General features: G+C 40.7%; 1 protein-coding gene across 11 annotated transcripts in view; it reads left to right on the top strand.

Annotated features, from left to right (window-relative positions):
• The window catches only part of MPDZ (multiple PDZ domain crumbs cell polarity complex component), a 129,510-nt gene that overhangs the window by 82,645 nt on the left and 26,321 nt on the right, over positions 1-20,544 (top strand). For 3 of the 11 annotated variants that reach the window (XM_034773148.1, XM_034773147.1, XM_034773146.1), the window contains 8 exons: positions 847-951; positions 2,177-2,272; positions 2,879-3,056; positions 6,711-6,821; positions 7,358-7,441; positions 10,475-10,567; positions 11,778-11,849; positions 15,469-15,631. In XM_034773148.1, the coding sequence (XP_034629039.1) occupies positions 847-951; positions 2,177-2,272; positions 2,879-3,056; positions 6,711-6,821; positions 7,358-7,441; positions 10,475-10,567; positions 11,778-11,849; positions 15,469-15,631 (902 nt within the window). The remainder of the gene's footprint in view (positions 1-846; positions 952-2,176; positions 2,273-2,878; positions 3,057-6,710; positions 6,822-7,357; positions 7,442-10,474; positions 10,568-11,777; positions 11,850-15,468; positions 15,632-20,544) is intronic. The other 8 variants (XM_034773150.1, XM_034773153.1, XM_034773151.1 and 5 more) reach the window with 6 other exon arrangements.

Raw genomic sequence — 20,544 nt, forward strand, 5'->3', positions numbered from 1 at the left:
CCCTGGTTATCTAGGTTTTTGTCATATTCTTTGGAACTGTTCTCAAATACCCAGCTGCAGAGAATGTTCTATCAGCATCATTCTCCTGTTTGACTATATTGGAATGATCCATTCTTTTAATTGATAAGAATGCTGAAGGGCTTTTTGGCCCCCTCCCCCCCCCCCATGAAGACGCCATTGTCATTAGCATTGGCTGTAAAACAAGGAACCAGTATTTTCCTGCACCCCCCTCCCCTCTACTGTTTTGCTGCTGATGTGCTATTCAGGCTCCTTCCTCCTTCTATGCATCACCCTCATATCTGTTATTCCATCTACCTGCTATTCTTTTTCTGTTTGTTAGAGTGTTTTCACAGGAACTGTGGAGAACAAAATCAAATTCCAAATCTTGATGGAAATCATAAAAGCTACTGTAAAATGTGTGCAAGCCTTTTCCTGCTAGCATTTGGGATAGTAGCGCTGCTGCACACCAGTCATGTTCTTCAGCATGTTGATGCCAAGGGCTTTTTGTTGTAAACCATGTCCTTCAGCAGGACAATCTTTGCCACAAGTGAACTGTATAACTTCCAGTATTAGAAATGAAAAATGGTGTGATCAGCACCAGATAGCTTGGTGAAGTGGACAGGAGCTAACATGACTACAGATGCATAGTAATGTGACTGCTTAATTAGGGATATGGTTTGCATAGTTGCAAATCATCCTTCCATGTACCTGGACTATCCGTTTCACATCAATTGATACTTGAGATGGTCTGAAAAGGCGATCATTCAGCCTTTCCTTAAGTTACCTGAGGCATGACCCATGACTTCTGTTTTGCTTTTGTGTGTTTTGTTTTGTGTTTTATTGCAGGATTACATATGTGCCAGCAGAACATTTGGAAGAGTACAAAGCCAGTTTGGGACAACAACCAGAAGACAAAATACCACCCAATCTCTTTTCTGCACATACTGTAAGGTGAATCAATATGTTCTCTTATTATCCAACTGTAAGGGCTTTTTGCTTTAACTCTTCCCATGCATGGACATCAGTATTGCAGACTTCTGCTCATAGAGAATTTTTTTTATGGGAAGGCAAAATATCAAGATTTTTTCTTTATCATTATGGTAAAGCACTGGCAAGTAGATTTTTGTGCCTGGCTAGCAGTTTTCCATTACATTTTTGAAAGGCTAATATATATGTGTCTGAAAAGAGGGGAGTATACACCATTTAAAAACCTATTCTAATTAAGTTCATCCCTTTCTAGGCCTCTCACTGAATAAGAAGATGGTGTATATGTAAATACTGGTTGGGAATACTCTTCATTAATTAAATCGCTTTTTTAAAGCAACAGAATACTGAAAAAATACTGATATTTCAACATTATCAGATTTTAGAGACAATGGGAATATTCTGTGAAATCAAGCAGTTCTGGAGGATGGTGTGTGTGTGTGTGTGTGGGGGGGGGGGGGTTAAGAAAAAAAATTCAAATATTATGTCTTATCAGCTGTACTTCTCCAAAATTTGAAAATGGCATTTCTGTTCCATCTAGAATGTATGTTGCCACAATTAGCTGTGAATTTCCAGTCGCAGAAAATCATTAGAATTATTGGTCAGGATTTTCAAAAGAGACTAATAATATTGCGTACCTCCATTTCAGCTTGAGACACTTTGAAGAAACCTGATTTTCAGAGAGAGAGAGGGTGCAGATCACCTTCAGAGTGTTTCAAGTTGGGCCACAAAATCACTAGTTACTTTTGAAAATCATAGCTGTCATTTCCCCCCCCTTTGGAAACTAAACTTCAGTTTGTTTAAATGTTGGCTCTACTCCCATTTAGAAATGCAGAGTATTCTATTCGGTGGTTGTCACTGGTGAAAGCTTAATTGAAGAGCATGGAAAGGGAATTCCTAAACACAGGCTATATTATATCAGAAGCTTACTGGGAGGGTGGTGATTCCAGATGGTTCACAGTTGTACCATAAGAATTTTAAATCTTTCTTACAATATAAGGGGAACACTTAGAAGTATACTAGATACTAAAGCACTTTTGTACTCACTATTTTCACGTGTAAAAGCATGGCTACCTCCATGCTCTGTAGACATTCTAATTCTGGCAGTTTGATCGGTTTGGTGTTCATTGCATAACGTCACCTGTGACTTCGTTAGGATTTTAAAAGTACTTTGTTTGCTCTTATTTATTAGCAGAGAAATTCCAGAACTACCTGAACGTGAAGAGGGGGAGGGAGAAGAAAGTGAACTTCAGAATGCAGCTTACAGTCACTGGAACCAGCCCAGACGGTGAGTATGGATTCCCAGTTGAATGACACTCTCTCATAAACGCTGGTGTGTTGAAATTGGAACTATAGTGGATCCTTTCATATACTGTAAAGTACATAAGGAAGCAATCAAAATAGTGTAGTGTTATATCTGTGCATAGCACAAATAGGGCATATTTATTTTTACTGCAGTCAGCCTAAATCCCTGTGATCTAACTTGTGTGCTTAGTGCCTGGGAAGATTAGTTTTAAATTTAATTTGCACTTATCAGCCTAAGCCAGGGGATGACAAAATTAACTCTTTACATAAATTAGTGGGATGGTATCCAAGCTCTCGGAGGTACCCTTCCAAATATAAGAATAAGTTAGTCTTGCTGTAGCTTACATTGGAGATAAGAGGGTTAGCTAGAAGCCCAAAATAAATGGAGGGCAGTAGACAAAGGTTAAACACTAAATAGACGTGTTGGTCATTCCCAACCCACTGTCATAGAAAGGCATGAAAACATCTAAGGAAGAATTTTTCTCAGATATGTTCCATAGAATTGTGCAAATGATAGGCCTTTGGAATTTGTAGACAAGAGGCTGTGATGTAAATACAGTGCATTCCTTTTTGTTTTTTTGTCATGTAGGGTTGAGCTTTGGAGAGAACCTAGCAAGTCGTTGGGAATCAGCATCGTCGGTGGACGAGGGATGGGGAGTCGGCTGAGCAATGGTGAAGTGATGAGGGGAATCTTTATCAAACACATTCTGGAAGACAGCCCCGCTGGCAAAAATGGAACCTTAAAAACTGGAGATAGAATAGTGGAGGTACCATGCAAACTTATAATGTGCTTTAATTTTTCCCATGTATATACATCAACCTTGCAAATGTCTGCTTGTTAATTTTATTATGGCGAAGAGATCATGATTTTTTTTTTCTCATCAGCCATCATGGTACAAGGCCAGCAACTAGATTTTGTGCCTACAAATACAAGGCCTACGCGGCGTTCAGTTGTCACTTTTTTTATTTAAATATTTCTGAATATAAAACCTCCGGCACCACAAAGGAATGTAGGTAGCAGTATGATTATTGCACCTCCCCAATGTCTCCATTACTGTTAGCACTACTGGCAGCCCTTAAGTGTTTTACCACGTGGTATACCGAATGTAGTTACTGCATTATAATCCTACTCCTATCATGTGTGTGTTTTACATGCAAAGGGCCTCAGGCTTACATACAGCCTCAAATGTACAGAGTTTTCAGAGTAACACAGGGATGCACAAGGTCCTGGATACTAGCCCCCCTTTAGAACAGCTGATTCAGGAGGAAGATTACCATGTTTTGTGCAGCCGCAAAGGGTAGTTAAAGAGATGGCCACAGAGAGGAGGAGAACTGCAAATAGATGTCCCACTTACCTGCATGTTAGTGCCTATCCAGACCCTGTCTTTCATCTTCACTTATGCTCCATGTCTGGGTGGGAGTACATAGAGCTCTGCTTAGCTGCTAATAGAGAGGTGGTTAGAGCCAAACTTGTGGGGCACATAGAGAAACTTTTCCACCCCTGCAGATAGGTTAGGGGGAGACTTCTTTCTCCTGATCACTGATCCCCTTTTTGCCATCTCTGGAGGGATGGCGCTCTCACCTTCACCCCACCCTGGTTCAGCTTTGGAGCAAAGTTGGCAGCCAAGATTAAGCTACATTCTTTCTAAAACCCGTATTGTAGGTTGTCAGGAAATGCACTAGTCTTTATGATGTAGTATTCTCTGGACCCTGGATGCCATTCATTAAGTACATGGCGACCCACATGGCAGAAACTGTGATTCTGCCTCTGGGGTAGGGTGGTTCTAGGTGGGTAATGTTTAAACTGGAATGACATGGCTGCTACTGCTACCCAGGACAACGTATAGGACATAGGTGCAGGGCATCAGAATAGCTTCTACAATGAGCAGCCAGAGAGGACTGCAGAGCTTCCATTGGCCAACAGGTATGAAGGTGGAATTTGGGCTGGAGAGGACCCATTTATAACATATTGTATAAATAAGCACTTCCATAATAAAAAGGTACAGCTTCATCTAGGCACTCAGATGACCTCCTATCTAAACACCAGTGCAGAGCTCTATTAGGTGTTTGTTTTATATAATACCACAAATAGTCTTGCATTCAGAAATGCCTGGCGTTGGCCTAAATGTTTTGGTCTGTCTCTGATGTGTGAAGACATTGATTAATATCAAGGATGAGAACTGCTTTTACTTCGCAGAATGGCTAGAAATGTAATGAATGGTCAATAAAAGTTAGTAATTGGGTTTAATGAGCATATGGACTGTCCCAGAAAATGAAACTTGCAGAAGTGTCTATGGGGGAATACACATGTTAACTAGTGGACCATAGATACAGGGTGTGTTCGTGTAACCATGTATGTCTGGATGTGTACGTGTGGTTTCCCTTTCTCATACTGTAACATAACCTGGTTCTGCTCTCTAGTTAGCAACTGCCACTATTTTCGTCATTGGAAGTGATAGAATTATAACAATACTGTCTTTTTCCTAATAGATTTAGAATCTGCTATCTTAAATTGTTTTCCTTCTCTTCTTTATTTTACATTGGATGGTTAAGTCTCAGATAAGCTATGAAATTAAAGAGGCAGAAGTAACTCTTACTATATGGCTTTTTATGCAAGTACTACTAACAAATAACTCTTGTAACTTGGCTTTTAGCTATTATCATAGTCATTATGAAAATGCTTTTCTAATGCTAACCTCACCATAACATGGATTTTCCTTGGATACCAAGATAAACTTTTTTTTAATAAACACATCAGTACATGTTATACAGAGAGCGAAAGAGAGAGTATGTTACATCTCAAAGAAAATTGTTCTTAGCCATCCTTTGTAAATACTTTGTTTAGGGAGGAAGAAAATTTTTCAACTCTGAACTAAAACTAGTTTCGGGGGGCGGGGGAATGTAACAAGGAAATATTGTCTAACATTAAAAAAAAAATACTTTGCACTCATATAATGCTCCTCCTCCACCAGAGATCTTCAAGTGCTTTGTAAGTATCATATAATTAAACCTCACATTGGCATAGTGAGGTAGGTATAAGCAGCCCTGATTCTGAGCCATAAATCACTTGAAGCAATTGTTGGCAAACTCTATCATTGCTTTCATGTTATTACATAGTCTAAAACCGTGGCTTTTGGGACAAAATATCAACATGGAACTTGAATCAAGCAGATTAATAGCCTGTTTTAAAATTCTTTAGAATATTGAAAGCCTGAATTATATGGCTGGGATTTCAAAAGAGCCTAAGGGAGATAGGCACCAAAATTCCCAGAGTTAAAAGTGGGTGTCTGTGTCCCTTTGGACTCGTCTAATGTAGCAACACAAAGGCCTTGTCTACACTGGCAAGTTACTGCGCAGTAAAGCAGCTTTCTGCAGTGTAACTCCTGAGGTGTACACGCTGTCAAGTCACTTAGTGCACAGAAGCTCCTCAGTTGCAGCATTGCAAAAAAACCCACCTCGACGAGAGTCATAAGCCTTAAAGCGCAGAGGTTCCAGCACTGTATTGGCAGTGTAAAGACACTACAGTGCAGAAAGTGATCAATTGGCTTCCAGAAGTGTCCCATAATCCCTCAAGTGGCTGCTCTGCTCATTGTTTTGAACTCAGCTGCCCTGGAGACATGCACCCCTTCCCTTTCAAAGCTCCCTTTCTGACAGCCATTGTGTGCTGTGCTGATCTGCTCTGGGACACAAAACAAACCATTAATGTGGAATACTCCTGCTGGTGAACACAGAGGCAGGTGTGTCTGAGAGAGACAGAGAGGGAGAGACAGATTGCTGTGCAGAGCGCTGAAAAGCAATTGGCAATGTGGTAGAATGCCCATGGAACAATGGGATTGGGAAACCTGCATCATGTGACGCTGTGCCTGCCACATGAGGCATTGCAAACCCTTCCCAAAGCACCCTGCAGCCAGTTGCACAGTGGGATAGCTACCACAGTGCACTGCTCTCTTCGCCGTTGCAAGAGCTGCTAATGTGGATGCGCTCCACTGTCACAAGGAGCACAGTGTGGACACGCAACAGCGGTTTATTAATTCCAGCGCTCTAATAAAAGTGGTATAACTTGTTGCTCAGAAACTTGCCAATGTGAACACACCCTAAGTTAATATTCACTATGGAACTTTTAGTGTGCACCAGCGGGGTCTACGAGGACCAGTTAGTGCGTAGCATGTTGGTGCATTTTAGAATTCACATTGCTGTGCTATGTAGATAAGCTCTTAGATGCCTTTTGAAAATCCAGTCTGTACGTTGTTGGAGCCTAAGGGCCTGATTCAACATATGTTGAAGTCAATGGGGATCATTCTGCTGAGTGTAGAGGCCTTTGGCTTAGGCTGTAATAGAGGATCCAAAATCAAAATCTTAGAAGTTGCTTCATTATACTTTAAGCTTTGTGTAATGTTAAGCTGAGGCCTTCCAATTTTCAGGTGGATGGAATTGACCTCAGAGACGCAAGCCATGAACAAGCTGTGGAAGCCATACGGAAGGCAGGCAACCCTGTAGTCTTTATGGTACAGAGCATTATAAACAGACCAAGGGTAAGCATCTTAAATGTGAAAAAGAGACCAAAAATAGTGATAGTTTAAATAAATGTCCAAGCTGATATTATTTTTGGGGTGGGGGAGAGATATTTAATCCTGCAGGTTCCATCTCAACCAGATCATTATAGGAACAAAGGTTTGATGATAATATTTCCATTTAGAATTAAATTGATTTGGAATTGGAATTTACCTATAGTATGCTCACTTCAAAGTATTTTGAAAAGCCTCCAAAATTGTTTGTTGAGGAGAAGGGAAGGAGCCTATCTAAAAACAAGTCTTAGAGAGTGATATTGTGTCCAAGTGCATGCAAAATATATGGCAACAATTGTTGTTATATTAAGTGAGCATTAATGAAAGGACCTAGAAGTACACAAAGAGAATTTTTCCTTCATTAAGCTGCATGGGCAATGCAAACACAAGCTAATAAGTTTTAAAATAGTAGCTTGCATCACCTGAAACTAAACTTCCTCATTGTAGATTCTATGTAATCTGCATGTTTGTTTACTAGTTGTCTCATAACTTTTGTTTCCCAGCCAGAATCTCTCAATAGCTCTTCATCAGCCTCTGCTCTCAGTGGGCAGAAACCTACTAACCCATTTTATCATCAGTCATCTCAGGTAACGTTGCATGGAATAGCTTTCCTGAATGTCGGCTATTGATACTCAGAATGCTAAAATGAGGATTGTGCATTTGCTATGATATGGGCAAGATTCATGTTGTTTAATGAATGTTTAGGATGAGAGTGATGCTTTTACTTCATCACAGATGACTTTTTGTGTATATATGAGTGTTACTTCAGGAATTTTTAAAATTACAATTCTCCTTGTTCGGTTTCTCTACCCCCTAACTAGCTTTACTGTATTTTAAAATTGACTGTTTATTAAAATATCCATACTTTTGTATGTAAAGCAAGGCATTGCACATGCTTTGTGATATAATTTTTAAAACAACACTTTTTACTATCTTAATGTTTTGAAACTTAGATCTGTACATATAGTAAGAACCTACGAGGGAATTTCCAGTCTTCGTTCATGTGTACTCATCCAGACAGCTAGCTGCATGCAGACAATAACAATCTTTAATATGGTGCGACAACACATCTACTAAAAATGTCTGTTTCAAGAGAGTCAGATTTTTTCTTCAAGACACTGTACATGGAGATTAGAGTGTGGCCCAGATAATATGAATGGGCTGTGTTGTCTGCTGGAAACAAATTTAGTAGTTCTCCATGCAAGCAGTTATGCGCCACATCTGTGATACATAATGACTCTGCTCTGGTTATTTTTAAATAAGAATTACCAATTGAGATGAGTGTATCTCCAGCCACATTGCAGGGTTTCACCCTTATGCATTTTTTGAATGCTTTGTTTGTTCAAGTAACTAAATACTTTTTATGATAGTGGTTCCTTCCGTTGTGCTATGTAGATGTATTCTTTCTTGCACAATGGTATTGTTGACAACAGTCTTTTTTTAGATTACATGAAATGGAAGGTAATTCTCTAAACAGTGTCCTGACTTATCCTTTGCACTGTCTCAATAACTTCAACACAGTGGCATGGGATAGAAGTCAGGGCAGCCAGTGTCTTTTAGTTGACAAATCATTATGTGCGAAGTATCTGAGGCACAAATATGAATGGTTGGGGATTGATTTTCTGTGTTAATACTAGAGCTTGAGTATTTATGCACAAAATATGTGTTATGCTAATTTTATTTATATAACACTCCATCAAGATAGTTTAAAATCTTAATGCAGGTGGCAAATCTGATTGTAACATAGGAACATTAATTTCACAAATAGTACTTAGAAGACATTGCGTGTGTAAACTGAAATTCTTCTCATAGGGAAAATGTTCTCTGTCGAGTTTATGAGTGGCGTTGTCACAATGGATCCCTTGTCTTAACATCGCTCTGCCTTTCAAACTGTAAAATACTGTAGATCCAAGAAATGTTACATTGGCAAATTAGATCAATTTTATTTGGTAAACTGATGCCTGAAAATGAATATTGAACAATGAATTTTCCAATTTTAAGTGGTTTTTTTTTTTAATAGCAAATGTTTTAGCTGGTTCAGAGATTTCTTTACACAGTAAGATAAAGGGCTTTTCTGTACAGAGCAGCAGTACACACCGTTAGTGCATCAGAGGGGGTAGAGAACCTTGTGCAGCAGCAAGCTCTATATGGAGCAATTAATGTGCAACATGTTAGTGCACTTCAGAAGTCACACCCCATAAGGTTCATTACTCCACTGTGCAGACAGGCCCAGAGAATAGTGATTTTTGATGTATTTTTCCCCCTGAAAATTCTCCTGCTGTTTTTTATAATTTTTTCTTTATCAGTGCTAAAGTTTGCACTTTTCCTTTTACCCACTACTTAAGCATGTGTAGATTATGTAACTGTGATACAAGAGGCATTCCTTTCTAAGCACTGTGCTGCCTGTTTTCCAGCAGTGTTAAGCTCATAGCTGCGAAGAATTTTGGCCAGCATAGCAGCTGGTTCCCTTGTAGAATTTATTTGCATGAATTTAGGACACTCCTATCTACTATAGAACATCAGAGTGTTTGCCTCTTTCTTTTACGTGAGCACGTTTGTTTCAAAACAGTTCTGGTCCTACGATACAGTACGAGAACTGCATCAATGGCATAAAACAAAGGTTAAAAATGTTGATGGTAAATGAGAAGAGAAAAGTAACTAGTATTGTCTCAGGAAAAGCCAGCTAATTCTTATTTTGTTAAGCCATAAACTCAATAAAGCTTACTAAAAAAGTGACCCCTCCCACTTAGCTGCACATATTTAATGACAATATGCTATAATAAGATCCTGTATTACTAAACTTAATTACTTCTGCAAAATATCCTGCTGCCCATTTATTAGTATGCTGCTGTTTACTTGTCAAAATAAAAGCACAAACTAAATTTTGCACTACATTTTTCCTAAAATTGTTCTTATGTTTGTTCTTTTCCTGATTTGCAGAATTTGTATCCAGGTCATAAATGTGAATTAGTGACGTTCCAATATAGATCCATTGAAGCATTTGGCTGTCATCAGATAATAATGAAAGAAGGCACATTTTTCATCTTCTCACTCATGAAATTTTAAGACACTTAGTATGTGTATGAATGTGCTTTTATGCTATGTATACAAATTCTGAATTCCTTATTTAGCAAAAAAGCTGCCATTTATATCAATGTGAGTTTTACCTAAGTAAGGACCATGAGGATTGGATCAAAAGACTATAGTGGGAGATTTTTGGAGGTACAAATGGCACTTATATGCCTAATTCCTGTTGGCTTTCAGTGGGAGTTGGGTGCCTGACTGCTGTTTGTGCCTTTAGAAATCCTCGCTATATGTAATAGTGGAAAGGAAATATTAGCTTCATACTTCCTATAGAATGATGGAAGAGGGCCATAACATATGGGGAGGATAAAACTGGTAGACTGTTCTTCTCCCCATCATTTAATGTCACCAGTGTGTATGAAGCAAATGTAAATGTACAGACTTGCCTGCCTTCACTCTCAGATGTCTTTAGCATAGCATGTGAAATGGGCATTGTTTACTTAACACAAGAAACCTTGTGGACTGTTCTATAAGCCACAAGGTTTTATTTTAAACCTACCTTCTTTGTTGTTTAGTTCCTTTTGTTTTCTTTTTAGCTGCCTTTCACGCAGCACAACCTTTTCTATGGGCCTGGTACCATCAGCAGCACTAATCCATTTGCTGATTCTCCTCAGTTCAACACTAACAAGGTTGGATGACATCTGATTGTCTTTATTGGTTCACCGAACGTTATTTATGTGCTTCTGCATCACTCGTGTGTCCTTCTCTGTTTGTTTGTATTTTTACCACATTTGGGTAAAATACTGTGCTGGTGAGGATGGAAATTCTCCATGATAAATAAGAATGTGTAGAAGTATTGTACAAATGCCAGCTACATAATCATAAGCTCTAAGACTGAGATTTTCAGAGCCCCCTAGAGGAGTTTGGTAATTTTGAAAATCTCAGCCTAATGTGAAATGGCATTTCTCAAGGACAGAGGTATTTTGTTATCAGTTGTTTGTATGTCGGTCCTTTCTCTGTATGTGTATGGTTAGGAGTTTCCTACTTTATTTTTGCCATGAACAATGTGTCAATACCTCACATTGTAAGATGGTGACAACTTTTTTGATTTTTTTTTGGAAATTCTTGCACTGTACCACCAGCAGGGTGCCAACATTTTTTGGAAATTTAGAAAAGTTAGATTCTTCTCCTCGTGATTAGTGCTAATGAAAGTTATCCATGTACAGGGAGGGACTAGACCTCTAACGCATCCCTAATTAAAGACTAAATCCTATCTGCATGTACATGCACACAGCTCTGATTTTGCACAGTCACTTGTAGCTCCTCATGCATCTGGGGGATGAATTCAGCTATAAATCCGTGCTTCCTCATTTTTTGTATTTTCCCCTTAATCTCGTAACAGTCTCAAAATGTATAAAGAGTATATGTCTGTATAACAGCATATATATGTTTTTGAAATCTGTGCTCACACTTATAGTTCTGAAGTAAGGAGAATAGAAGTGTAACAGAGGTAATTGCGTATAATTTCTAAATAAGCAGTTGTTACCAAAAAAAATTATGTTGCACATAATTACATGCTAAAACTTATGTTCTTGCAAATATTAGAAAAGTCAAAAACACCTGCCACCCCCATCTGAACCCTACCCCCGTGGCCATCTTTTTGCTTTTTCTGCCAGATTTTTGTGGAGAAAATTATGAAGGCCCTGATTCAGTAAGATACCTTGCTGAATCAGGGGTTAATTAGGTCATGTAAGCAATTTTGTCCATTTTAAAATAAAATGTGTGAATTTACTGCAGTTTACAAAATACCTGTCACTTTAAAACATTAGTTCACATTACTAATGCTACATATTGTCAAAGGTACTGTAATATATGGATTGCTGTTTTCTGTTACTGTAGGATGTGCAGAATCCTGTTAGGGTTGCCTTCCATTGTTCCCCAACTAACCCTTTTGCCCCCACACCATTTAAGGTTTGTCTCCATGTGAAAGTTACAGTAACTTGTGATTGTGTCACACATCCTTTTTGTGCTGTGTTTTGTTTATGCCTGTTTGTACGTGGCATGTGGTAATTTCGGAAAGTACCGATGTTCCTTCCAAATTGATCTGCTACATTGAAAGTGATACTGCTGTCCATTCACTGCCCTTATAAATACATGCTTGGTTGTGACCAGAGCCACATGGGTAGCCAAAAGGCTCCATGTGTTGTCAGATGTTTGCATTTTGGTATGTAATGAGTCAAAATATTTTTACCTTTTGTATAGGGCCCAATTCAGAGAACAAAAGTCTTGTGTGTAAATAAAAGGGCCAGATTCTGTCCTCGAAGATGCATGCATATTTCCAATGACTTTGGAAGACAGAATTTGGTCCTGTACGTTTTTAATTGTTAGGACCTTATTTGTTTTACTCTTTGCTTGCAGAAGAGACTTCAAGCATTCATCTGCTTTCGTATCAGCATTTGCTTGAACTTAAAACAGAGTTTATACATGTACATATAGCGAGACATAAGGAAACGTTCCTTGTCCATCAATATATGGCACTTTGTGCTTTCTTTTAATGATAAATCCACTGGAATTTCATTCGTACATACAGAGGTACACCCGTCCTTCCAGAGCTACTGGATAGCAAACCATCTTATTTTTGTCCTGATCATTGCCTTCAGTACTGCAACATTTTAGGCACTTCCATTGCTCACAAAGAACAAGACTAAAATGATGCATTACTTTGAATTAGTAATTGTAAACTACACTGAATCAGTTGGTTCATGTCCTTCCCTAATCTTTGTGTAGACACTCCCCCCCACACAAACACCTGCATTAATTTAAGGTTATATGGCCTCCAGTGAATATATAGGAAGTGCTTATTGAATTTCTGGAACTCCTCTACCCTCACCTTGAGGTAACATTCTGCTACTTACTTTTTTCAAAAAGAACAGGCGTACTTGTGGCACCTTAGAGACTAACAAATTTATTTGAGCATAAGCTTTCGTGGGCTACAGCCCACTTCATCAGATGCATAACATTTTTCAGTTAGGTATATGCATTTTAAGCATAAAAGTACAGCATGAATGCTAATGTGTGCTTTTGCTACCACCCGACGCTGATTCTGAAGTTTAGGAACTGTTTCGCAATAAGTGTGATTTATGAAACATCACCCTCCCTGTCCACATTGGTGTCTGAGTTTTTCAGAGAGTGCTCCCACAATTTAGGTTTAGTAAGTATCTCAGTTTTCATAAAGACTAATATAATACCCTACATCATCCCAGCTGGCATTTAGGAATTTCAGCAGGTTGCTTTGAACTCTCAGATGCTTTCTGCACAATGGGTTCAAAACAATTCAGATGCCTCACATTCACTTAAAGCTCCAAGTGCCAAGGGAGGGTTGTGTATAGCAGTACTCGCTTGTGTAAGACTTGAGTTTTTTGCACCATTCTGTCAGCCACCAGCATCTGTCTTGTTGTTCTAAGTGTGTGTGGTACCTAATGTAAAGGCATTTAAACAGATACCATTTTAGACCCCAATGATATTTTTAGTTAACACGTATTCAGCCTTCTTCATAGTATTTCATGACTTCTTTGAAAAGCTCCTAGAATGAGAGGAGAAAGAAGCTCATACAAGCAGCAGAGGAATTTGGGGGCTCAAATGAGACATTAGCATTTTCTTTACACGTTTGGAGGGGGAGAGAAAGAAGGTAGTTTGTTTCCTCTGGACAATTGGCATTTTCCCGGATCTTCATAAGAATCAGCTGAAAAGACTAAAAATCTACTCACTTAAAGGATGTTATCTGAGTGTGGCACTGTGGTGGGGTGACGACTCACCGGCTGCTGGTCATCCAGGGAATTAGCTCTGTCCAGCCCGTAGTGCCCTCTGCGGGCCATTGCCTCCCCTGCCGCTGGCCCCATGTCCTTCCCAGACCCCGGTGCCCTTTGCCCAGGGGTTCTGCCCACAACAGTATCCCCTCACTCTGGGTCTCCCCTCCCAGAGGAACTCCCAACACCTTATCTCCACCTTGCCTCAGTGGCTACTGCCAGTCTCCATTTAGCCCCTGCTCACTGGAGTGACGGCAGTCTGTAAACCACTCATCATCTGCAAGGGGGGTTGGACCAGCTGCCTCTGCCTTTTCCTGAGCTGCCCCTCTGCAGCCCTAGTAACCTTTTGTGGGCCCTTAACTCGGTCTGCAGCCTGGGGCTTAGCTGGGCTGGAGCTCCCCAGCTCCCTCTGCTCTTCCCCAGCACTGCTCCACCCTAGGTAACCTCCTCAGCTTCCCCAGCAGCCAGGCCCTCCTCTCTCAAGAGGCTAGAGAGAGAGTGTCTCCTTCTGGCCCATTGCCCTCTTATAAGGGCCAGCTGGGCCCTGATTGCACTGGCTACAGCAGTGGCTGGCTGTTTTCCCAATCAGTCCAGCTTTTCCCCGTCCACAGCCCTCTCCCAGGACTGGAGCAGGATAACCACCCCGCTACAGGCACGGATGGATTCCTATCTTTGAAATCCTTCAGGGTGGCTCTGAAGAAGGTGTATTAAAATTTTTGACCCCCTAGCAACACCATCGGAGATGTTATTCTCTCACTTCCCACTAGAATCAGATTCTTAAAGCTGAAGCAAGGAAGGTAAAAGCTGGAAGAAGTCAATACAGTACCTGCAAATTTCAGTTCTGTAAAATGGTACTATTTTTCATAGGACATCTATCAGTCGCTTAGTCTCAGCACCTGACTTATCAATTACCAAGCCTTCATGGCCTATTGTTTACTATTGATCACAGTGCCAAATACATAAAAATGATACATGTTAAAAAGATGGAGCCAAATCATACAGTTTTTGATCACATTTCCCTCAAGCAATCTGACTGTATAATGGGAGTTTTGCCAGACTAAGGAGTTGAGGATCTGACCATGATTTGCAGTAGTAATTTGTGTGCATATAGTTTTGTTTTTATTTTTTTAATAGAAATGAATCACAAGACCAAGAGTAAGTCCCCTCCCCCCCCCTTTTTATGGCAAAATCTTTCTCCATTTTGATATGACTATTCATAGGTTGTATAGAAGACAAGTAAAGGACTTGGAAGAAGGTATTCTTGTGTTCTTCACAGTATTTTTTTTTAAATAGGCCTTTCTACCAACATTTCAACTAAATATTCTTTTTACAAGATTCTTCAAAGCTACCTTAACTCCATCTCTCCCGTTTGTATATGTACAAAATTATAGCAGAAGAAATTGTTTAGTGACTCAGTTTTTTTCTTTAGATATAAAAAAGAAAGTCTGTGCAAATTGGATATTGAAAAAATTCAATTCAGTTTTCACACAAGGTTGTTTCTCAGGCAAAAAAGCAACACACAAAACTTCACTGAATTGGGCTTTTAATGTCAGTTCTGTTTGCTTAAAAATACATTTGGAGTCTTACTCCTTCTTGCCTAGTGTTCTTTACATCTCTGATATCCTGATGCCTCTCTATGCTATGTGCTTTGTTTAGAATTCCTGGTGCTTGGTATTTAAATTTCAAAGCCATAGTCATTGCCGTTTTTATATTTTCATGTACTAGATTGCCCTGCTCTAGAGTCTCCATATATTTAGCCACAGCATTCTTCTTGTTCTCCACAGGCATCCAGTCAGTCAGATTCAGAGCCAGAAAAGACTTCATTTAGTAACTTGCCTCTGCCCCCTCCTTCAGCATTTTCAGGAATGAGCTGTGAAATTGCACAATCATCTTCCAGCAAAATTGAAGAGGATGTGGAAGATGATGATGAGTTTGGTTACAGCTGGAGTAAGTTTATTTTTTGTGTTATTTGAAATGCTCAGCATTGAAATAGAAATGATGTGGAGTAGGTTGGGGCGCAAGTTGAACGCCTTCATTTTCATCTGTCTGGGTATAAAACGTTATTTTCAGCTTTCACTTTTGCTTGGACAGCTGTACATTCTTGAAACACAAAATCATTTGCCCTTCTTCTGTGCATTCAGTTTCCGTGCTGGTCCTGGTAAATGTAGGTTCTACCCTGCACATAATGAACCGCAATAACAGTTTTGATGTAGTATATGTCACCCATGGTAATCGCATATACAGTTCTGTTATCTGAATGTAATCTCACCTGCAGTTAAAATGTAGGTGTGCACGGGCAGATAGGGGGACTAGTGCTTTTAGAAAAAATCTTCGGGGGGAGGAGCGGAAACCAAAGACTCCTAGAAATTTGGGAATGGAAGGGGCCTCGAGAGGTTGCCTAGTCCATTCCCCCACATTGAGTGAATACCAAGTATACCTAGATCGTCTGTAATGGGGGACACTCACATCTTGACTGCCCTCTGATACTTCGGGTCTTTTCCTGCTCCTGGGCACCTGTTGTAGGTTGTTGACTTTGCTAGGCAGGTCTTCAGTGACTCAGCCCTCCAGATAGGTCACAGAGTCAAAATGGATGAACCCCTTCCAGAGTAGCAAAGAGTTCAACAAAATGTCAGCCCTCACCAGGGTCTTCAGCCCTTTAAGTCCCGCCCTTCACTCGGTCTTCTAACCAAGCCTTGTTCCCTTTTCAGGCCTTAGGTCACTTTCCCAGTGGCTGGTGGGGAAACTTGGGCCTGTTGACTACTCCAGGTCCCAACCTATGGACCCTATAAACAGCAGCCACTTACTGCTTCCTTGGTTGGTTGCTGCTATGTTCCCTGGGCCTCTTCCCATCCGGTTTCGTTTTTACCTCTGTTCAATACCTTAAGGCTAGAGCTCCTAGTAAATGCAGCCCATCAAGCTCTTTTGACCAGAGTGGAGTAGAGCCCTGCATGGGATTTTTTTTTCAATCCCACTCCCGCTATTATGGCAGCGGTCCTGCGGGATTCCAGTCCTGCTGCAGGGCCCTAGAGTGGGGCACTTCCCTTGCCCCTCTGGTCCTAGCCAGAGACTGACTAGTTCAGACCTTGCAGCTCCTTTTATCTGAGGGTACATCTACACTACAGTGGGGAGTCAATTTAAGATACGCAAATTCAGCTACGTGAATAGCGTAGCTGAATTCGACGTATTGCAGCCGACTTACCCCGTTGTGAGGACGGCGGCAAAATCGACTTCTGCCGCTTTTTGTCGGCGGCGCTTACTACCACCTCCGCTGGTGGAGTTAGAGCGCCGATTCGGGGATCGATTGTCTCGATCCCCGAGAGGTCAATTTCTACCCGCCGATTCAGGGTAGTATAGACCAGACCTGAGCCTGCTGGGCTCTCATTGGCTGCTTCTGTGCAGCCTTTCTAGGCAGGCCTGGAGGATCCATCTTCACTGCTCCTTTCTGGGGTGGGAGTAGCAGGACCTCAGGGGACATGAAGGGCCAGGCACACCTTGTCATACCGTCTGTGAGAGGTGTTCGTCTAACCTGATCTTAAGAACGTCCAGCAATGAGGATACCACACCCTCCCTTAGAAGCCTATCTCCAATGTTTAACTACGCTTATAGTTAGAATGTTTTCCTAATATCTTACCTCAATCTCCCTTGCTACAAATTAAGGCGATTACTCTCCTACGTGTCCTTACTTGGACATGGAGAACAATTTATCACCGTCCTCTTTTAACAGCCCTCAACATATTTGAAGACCTGTTATCAGCTCCCCCCTCAAAACGTTCTTTTGTTTTCAACCTTTCCTTGTAAGTAAGGTTTTCTAAATCTTCTATCATTTTTGTTGTTCTCTGGACAAACTCCAGTTTGTTCACAACTTTCCTAAAGTATGGTACCCAGAACTGATTACAGTACTCCAGCTGAGGCCTCATAAGTGCCAATTATAGTGGGACAATTGCCTCCAGTGTCTTACGTATGACACCCCAAAATATTACCCTTTTTTGCAACTGTATTACATTGTTGGCTCATATTCATTTTGTGATCCACTATAACTAAGGCCCTACCAAATTCACTGTCCATTTTGGTCAATTTCACAGTCATAGGATTTAAAAAATAATAAATTGAATGATTTCAGCTATTTAAATCTGAAATTTCACGGTGTTGTAATTGTAGGGGTCCTTGCCCCAAAAGAAGTTGGGGGGGGGGAGTTTGCAAGGTTATTTAGGGGGGATTGTGGTACAACTACCCTTACTTCTGCACTGCTGCTGGTGGCAGTGCTGCCTTCAGAGCTGGGCAGCTGGAGAAGGGCAGCTGCTGGCTGGGAGCCCAGCTCTGAAGGCAGAGCGGCTGCCAGCAGCAGCGCAGAATTAAGGATGACACGGTATGGTATTGCCACCCTTACTTTTGCGCTGCTGCCTGTAGAGCTGGGCCCTCAGTCAGCAGCCGCCACTCTCCGGCCACTCAGCTTTGAAGGCAGCAGTGCAGCAGTAAGGGTCACATAGTAGTATGGTATTGCCATCCTTACTTCTGCGCTGCTACTGGTGTGACCCCCCCCCCAAATATAACCTTGCGACCCCCCTGCAAATCTTTTTTGTGTCAGGACCCCCAATTTGAGAAACCCTGGTCTCCCCTGTGAAATCTGTATAGTGTAGGGTAAAAGCACACAAAAGACCAGATTTCACAGTCCATGATGCGTTTTTCATGGCGTGAATTTGGTAGGTCCCTAACTATAACCTCAGATCTTTTTCAGTAGCACCTAGCCAGTTATTCCCCAGTTTGTATTTGTGCATCTGATTTTTCCTTCCTAAGTGAAGTTCTTCGCTCATCTTTATTGAATTTCATCTTGTTGATTTCAGATTAGTTCTCCAGTTTGTCATGGTAATTTTGAATTCTAATCCTGTCCTCCAAAATGCTTGTGATCCCTCAAGGCTTGGCATCATCCACAAATTTTATATGCATACAGTCCACCCCATTATCGAAGTCATGAATAAAAATATTGAACAGTACTGGTTTCAGGACAGACCCCTGCAAGACCCTTCCAGTTTGACAGTGAACCATTAATAATTATGCTTTGATATGGTCTTTCAACCAGTTATGAATGTACCTTGGTAGTAATTTCATCTAGATCAGATTTCCCTAGTTTGCTTATGTGAGTGTCATTTGGGACTATCAAAAGCCTTACTAAAATCAAGATCTATCACATCTACAGCTTCACCCCCATCCACTTGGCTAGTAACCCTGTTAAAGATGGAAATGAGATTGGTATGACAAGATTTGTTCTTGACAAATCCATGTTGGTTGTTACTTATTACCCTGTTATCCTATACATACGTACAAATTAATTGTTTAATAATTTGTTCCAGAATCTTTCCAGGTATCAAAGTTGGACGGGTTGGTTTATAATTCCCTGGATCCCCTTTGTTTCCCTTTTAAAAGATAGGTACTGTGTTTGCCCTTCTCCAGTCCTCTGGGACCTCACCTGTCCTCCATGAGTTCTCAAAGATAGTTGTTAAGGGTTCCAAGATTGCTTCAGCTAGTACCTTAAGCATCCTAAGGTGAATTTCATCAGGCCCTGCTGACTTGAATACATCATTAAATATTTTTTAACCTGTTCTTTTCTCATCCAGGCTTGTGTTCCTTCTCCTTTATTGTTAATATTAATTGCATTAAATATCTGGCCATAATTAACCTTTTTAGTAAAGGCTGAAGCAAACTAGGCAGTAAGCAACTCAGCCATCTTGATGTCATCCATTATTAGCTCTCCTTCCCCACTCAGTAGTGGACATGCATTTTCCTTCCTCTTTCTCTTGTTTTTAATGCTTTTATAGGTCATCTTTTTGCATTTTATGTCTATACATTTTGTGTTTTAGCCTTGCTGATTTTGTCCCTACATCCTTGTGCTAGTCTTTTGGAAAAATTGCTAAGGATGAACACACGTTTCCACTTTTTCTGGATTCCTTTTTTATTTTCAGATTGTTAAAGAACTTCTGATGTTGACCTTGTACTGTTCTTTCTATCTTTCCTTCATATTGGAAAAGTTTGCACTTGTGACTTTAATGTTGTCTCTGAGAAACTGTCAGCTCTCCTGAACTCCTTTTTGCTTTAGTTTTTCTTCCCCTGGAACTTTACCTGCCAGTTCTATGAATTTGTTCAAATCTTTGTACTGCTGCGCTCATGCCTTAGACTCATGAATTCTATCATTCCACGTTCACTTTCACCCAAATTGGCTTCCAGCTTCAGATTCACAGCTAATTAATTAATCCCTGTTAATAAGAAACAAGTCTAACATGGTTGCCCTCTGGCTACGTCCACCACCTGCTGCAACAAGAAGTTGTCCCCAGTATGTTCTAAGAATTTACTGAACGTTTTTGCCTTTGCTGGATTACCTTTCAAACAGATATTTCTGTAGTTACATTCCCCTATTATTACAGGGCTTGTGGTTTGGATATTTCTGTTGGTAGTTCTAGAAATCTCTCATTCATCTCCTTCTGATTTGGTGGTCTCTATTGGACCCCTACCATGATGTTGACCATTTCCCCCCATTTATGCTGATCTGCTCAGTCATACCTGTCAGTATCATCAATGTTCACATTAGTGAGCAGCATGGGATCAGTTGTCAGAGGGCCAGAGCCTCGGTAGCCTTTCCACAAAGTCTCAGACATGGGCTCCAGTCAGGCAGCACATCAGGTCAGAAGATGGATGCCGCCATCTCCCTCAGAAGGGAGTCCCTGACCATCAGCCCCCTTTATCTCCTTCTCTTGGGGGTGGTGGCCGTGAACCTCCCAGTCTTGGGGTGAGTTGGCTCCTCTTCCTCAGCCATTGGGGCCTGCTCATCTCCTGTTTTCTGTACAGCATACCATTTCTTGACCTCAATG

The sequence above is a fragment of the Trachemys scripta genome, chromosome 6 (assembly GCF_013100865.1).
Source record: "Trachemys scripta elegans isolate TJP31775 chromosome 6, CAS_Tse_1.0, whole genome shotgun sequence".
Classification (NCBI taxonomy): Eukaryota; Metazoa; Chordata; order Testudines; family Emydidae; genus Trachemys; species Trachemys scripta.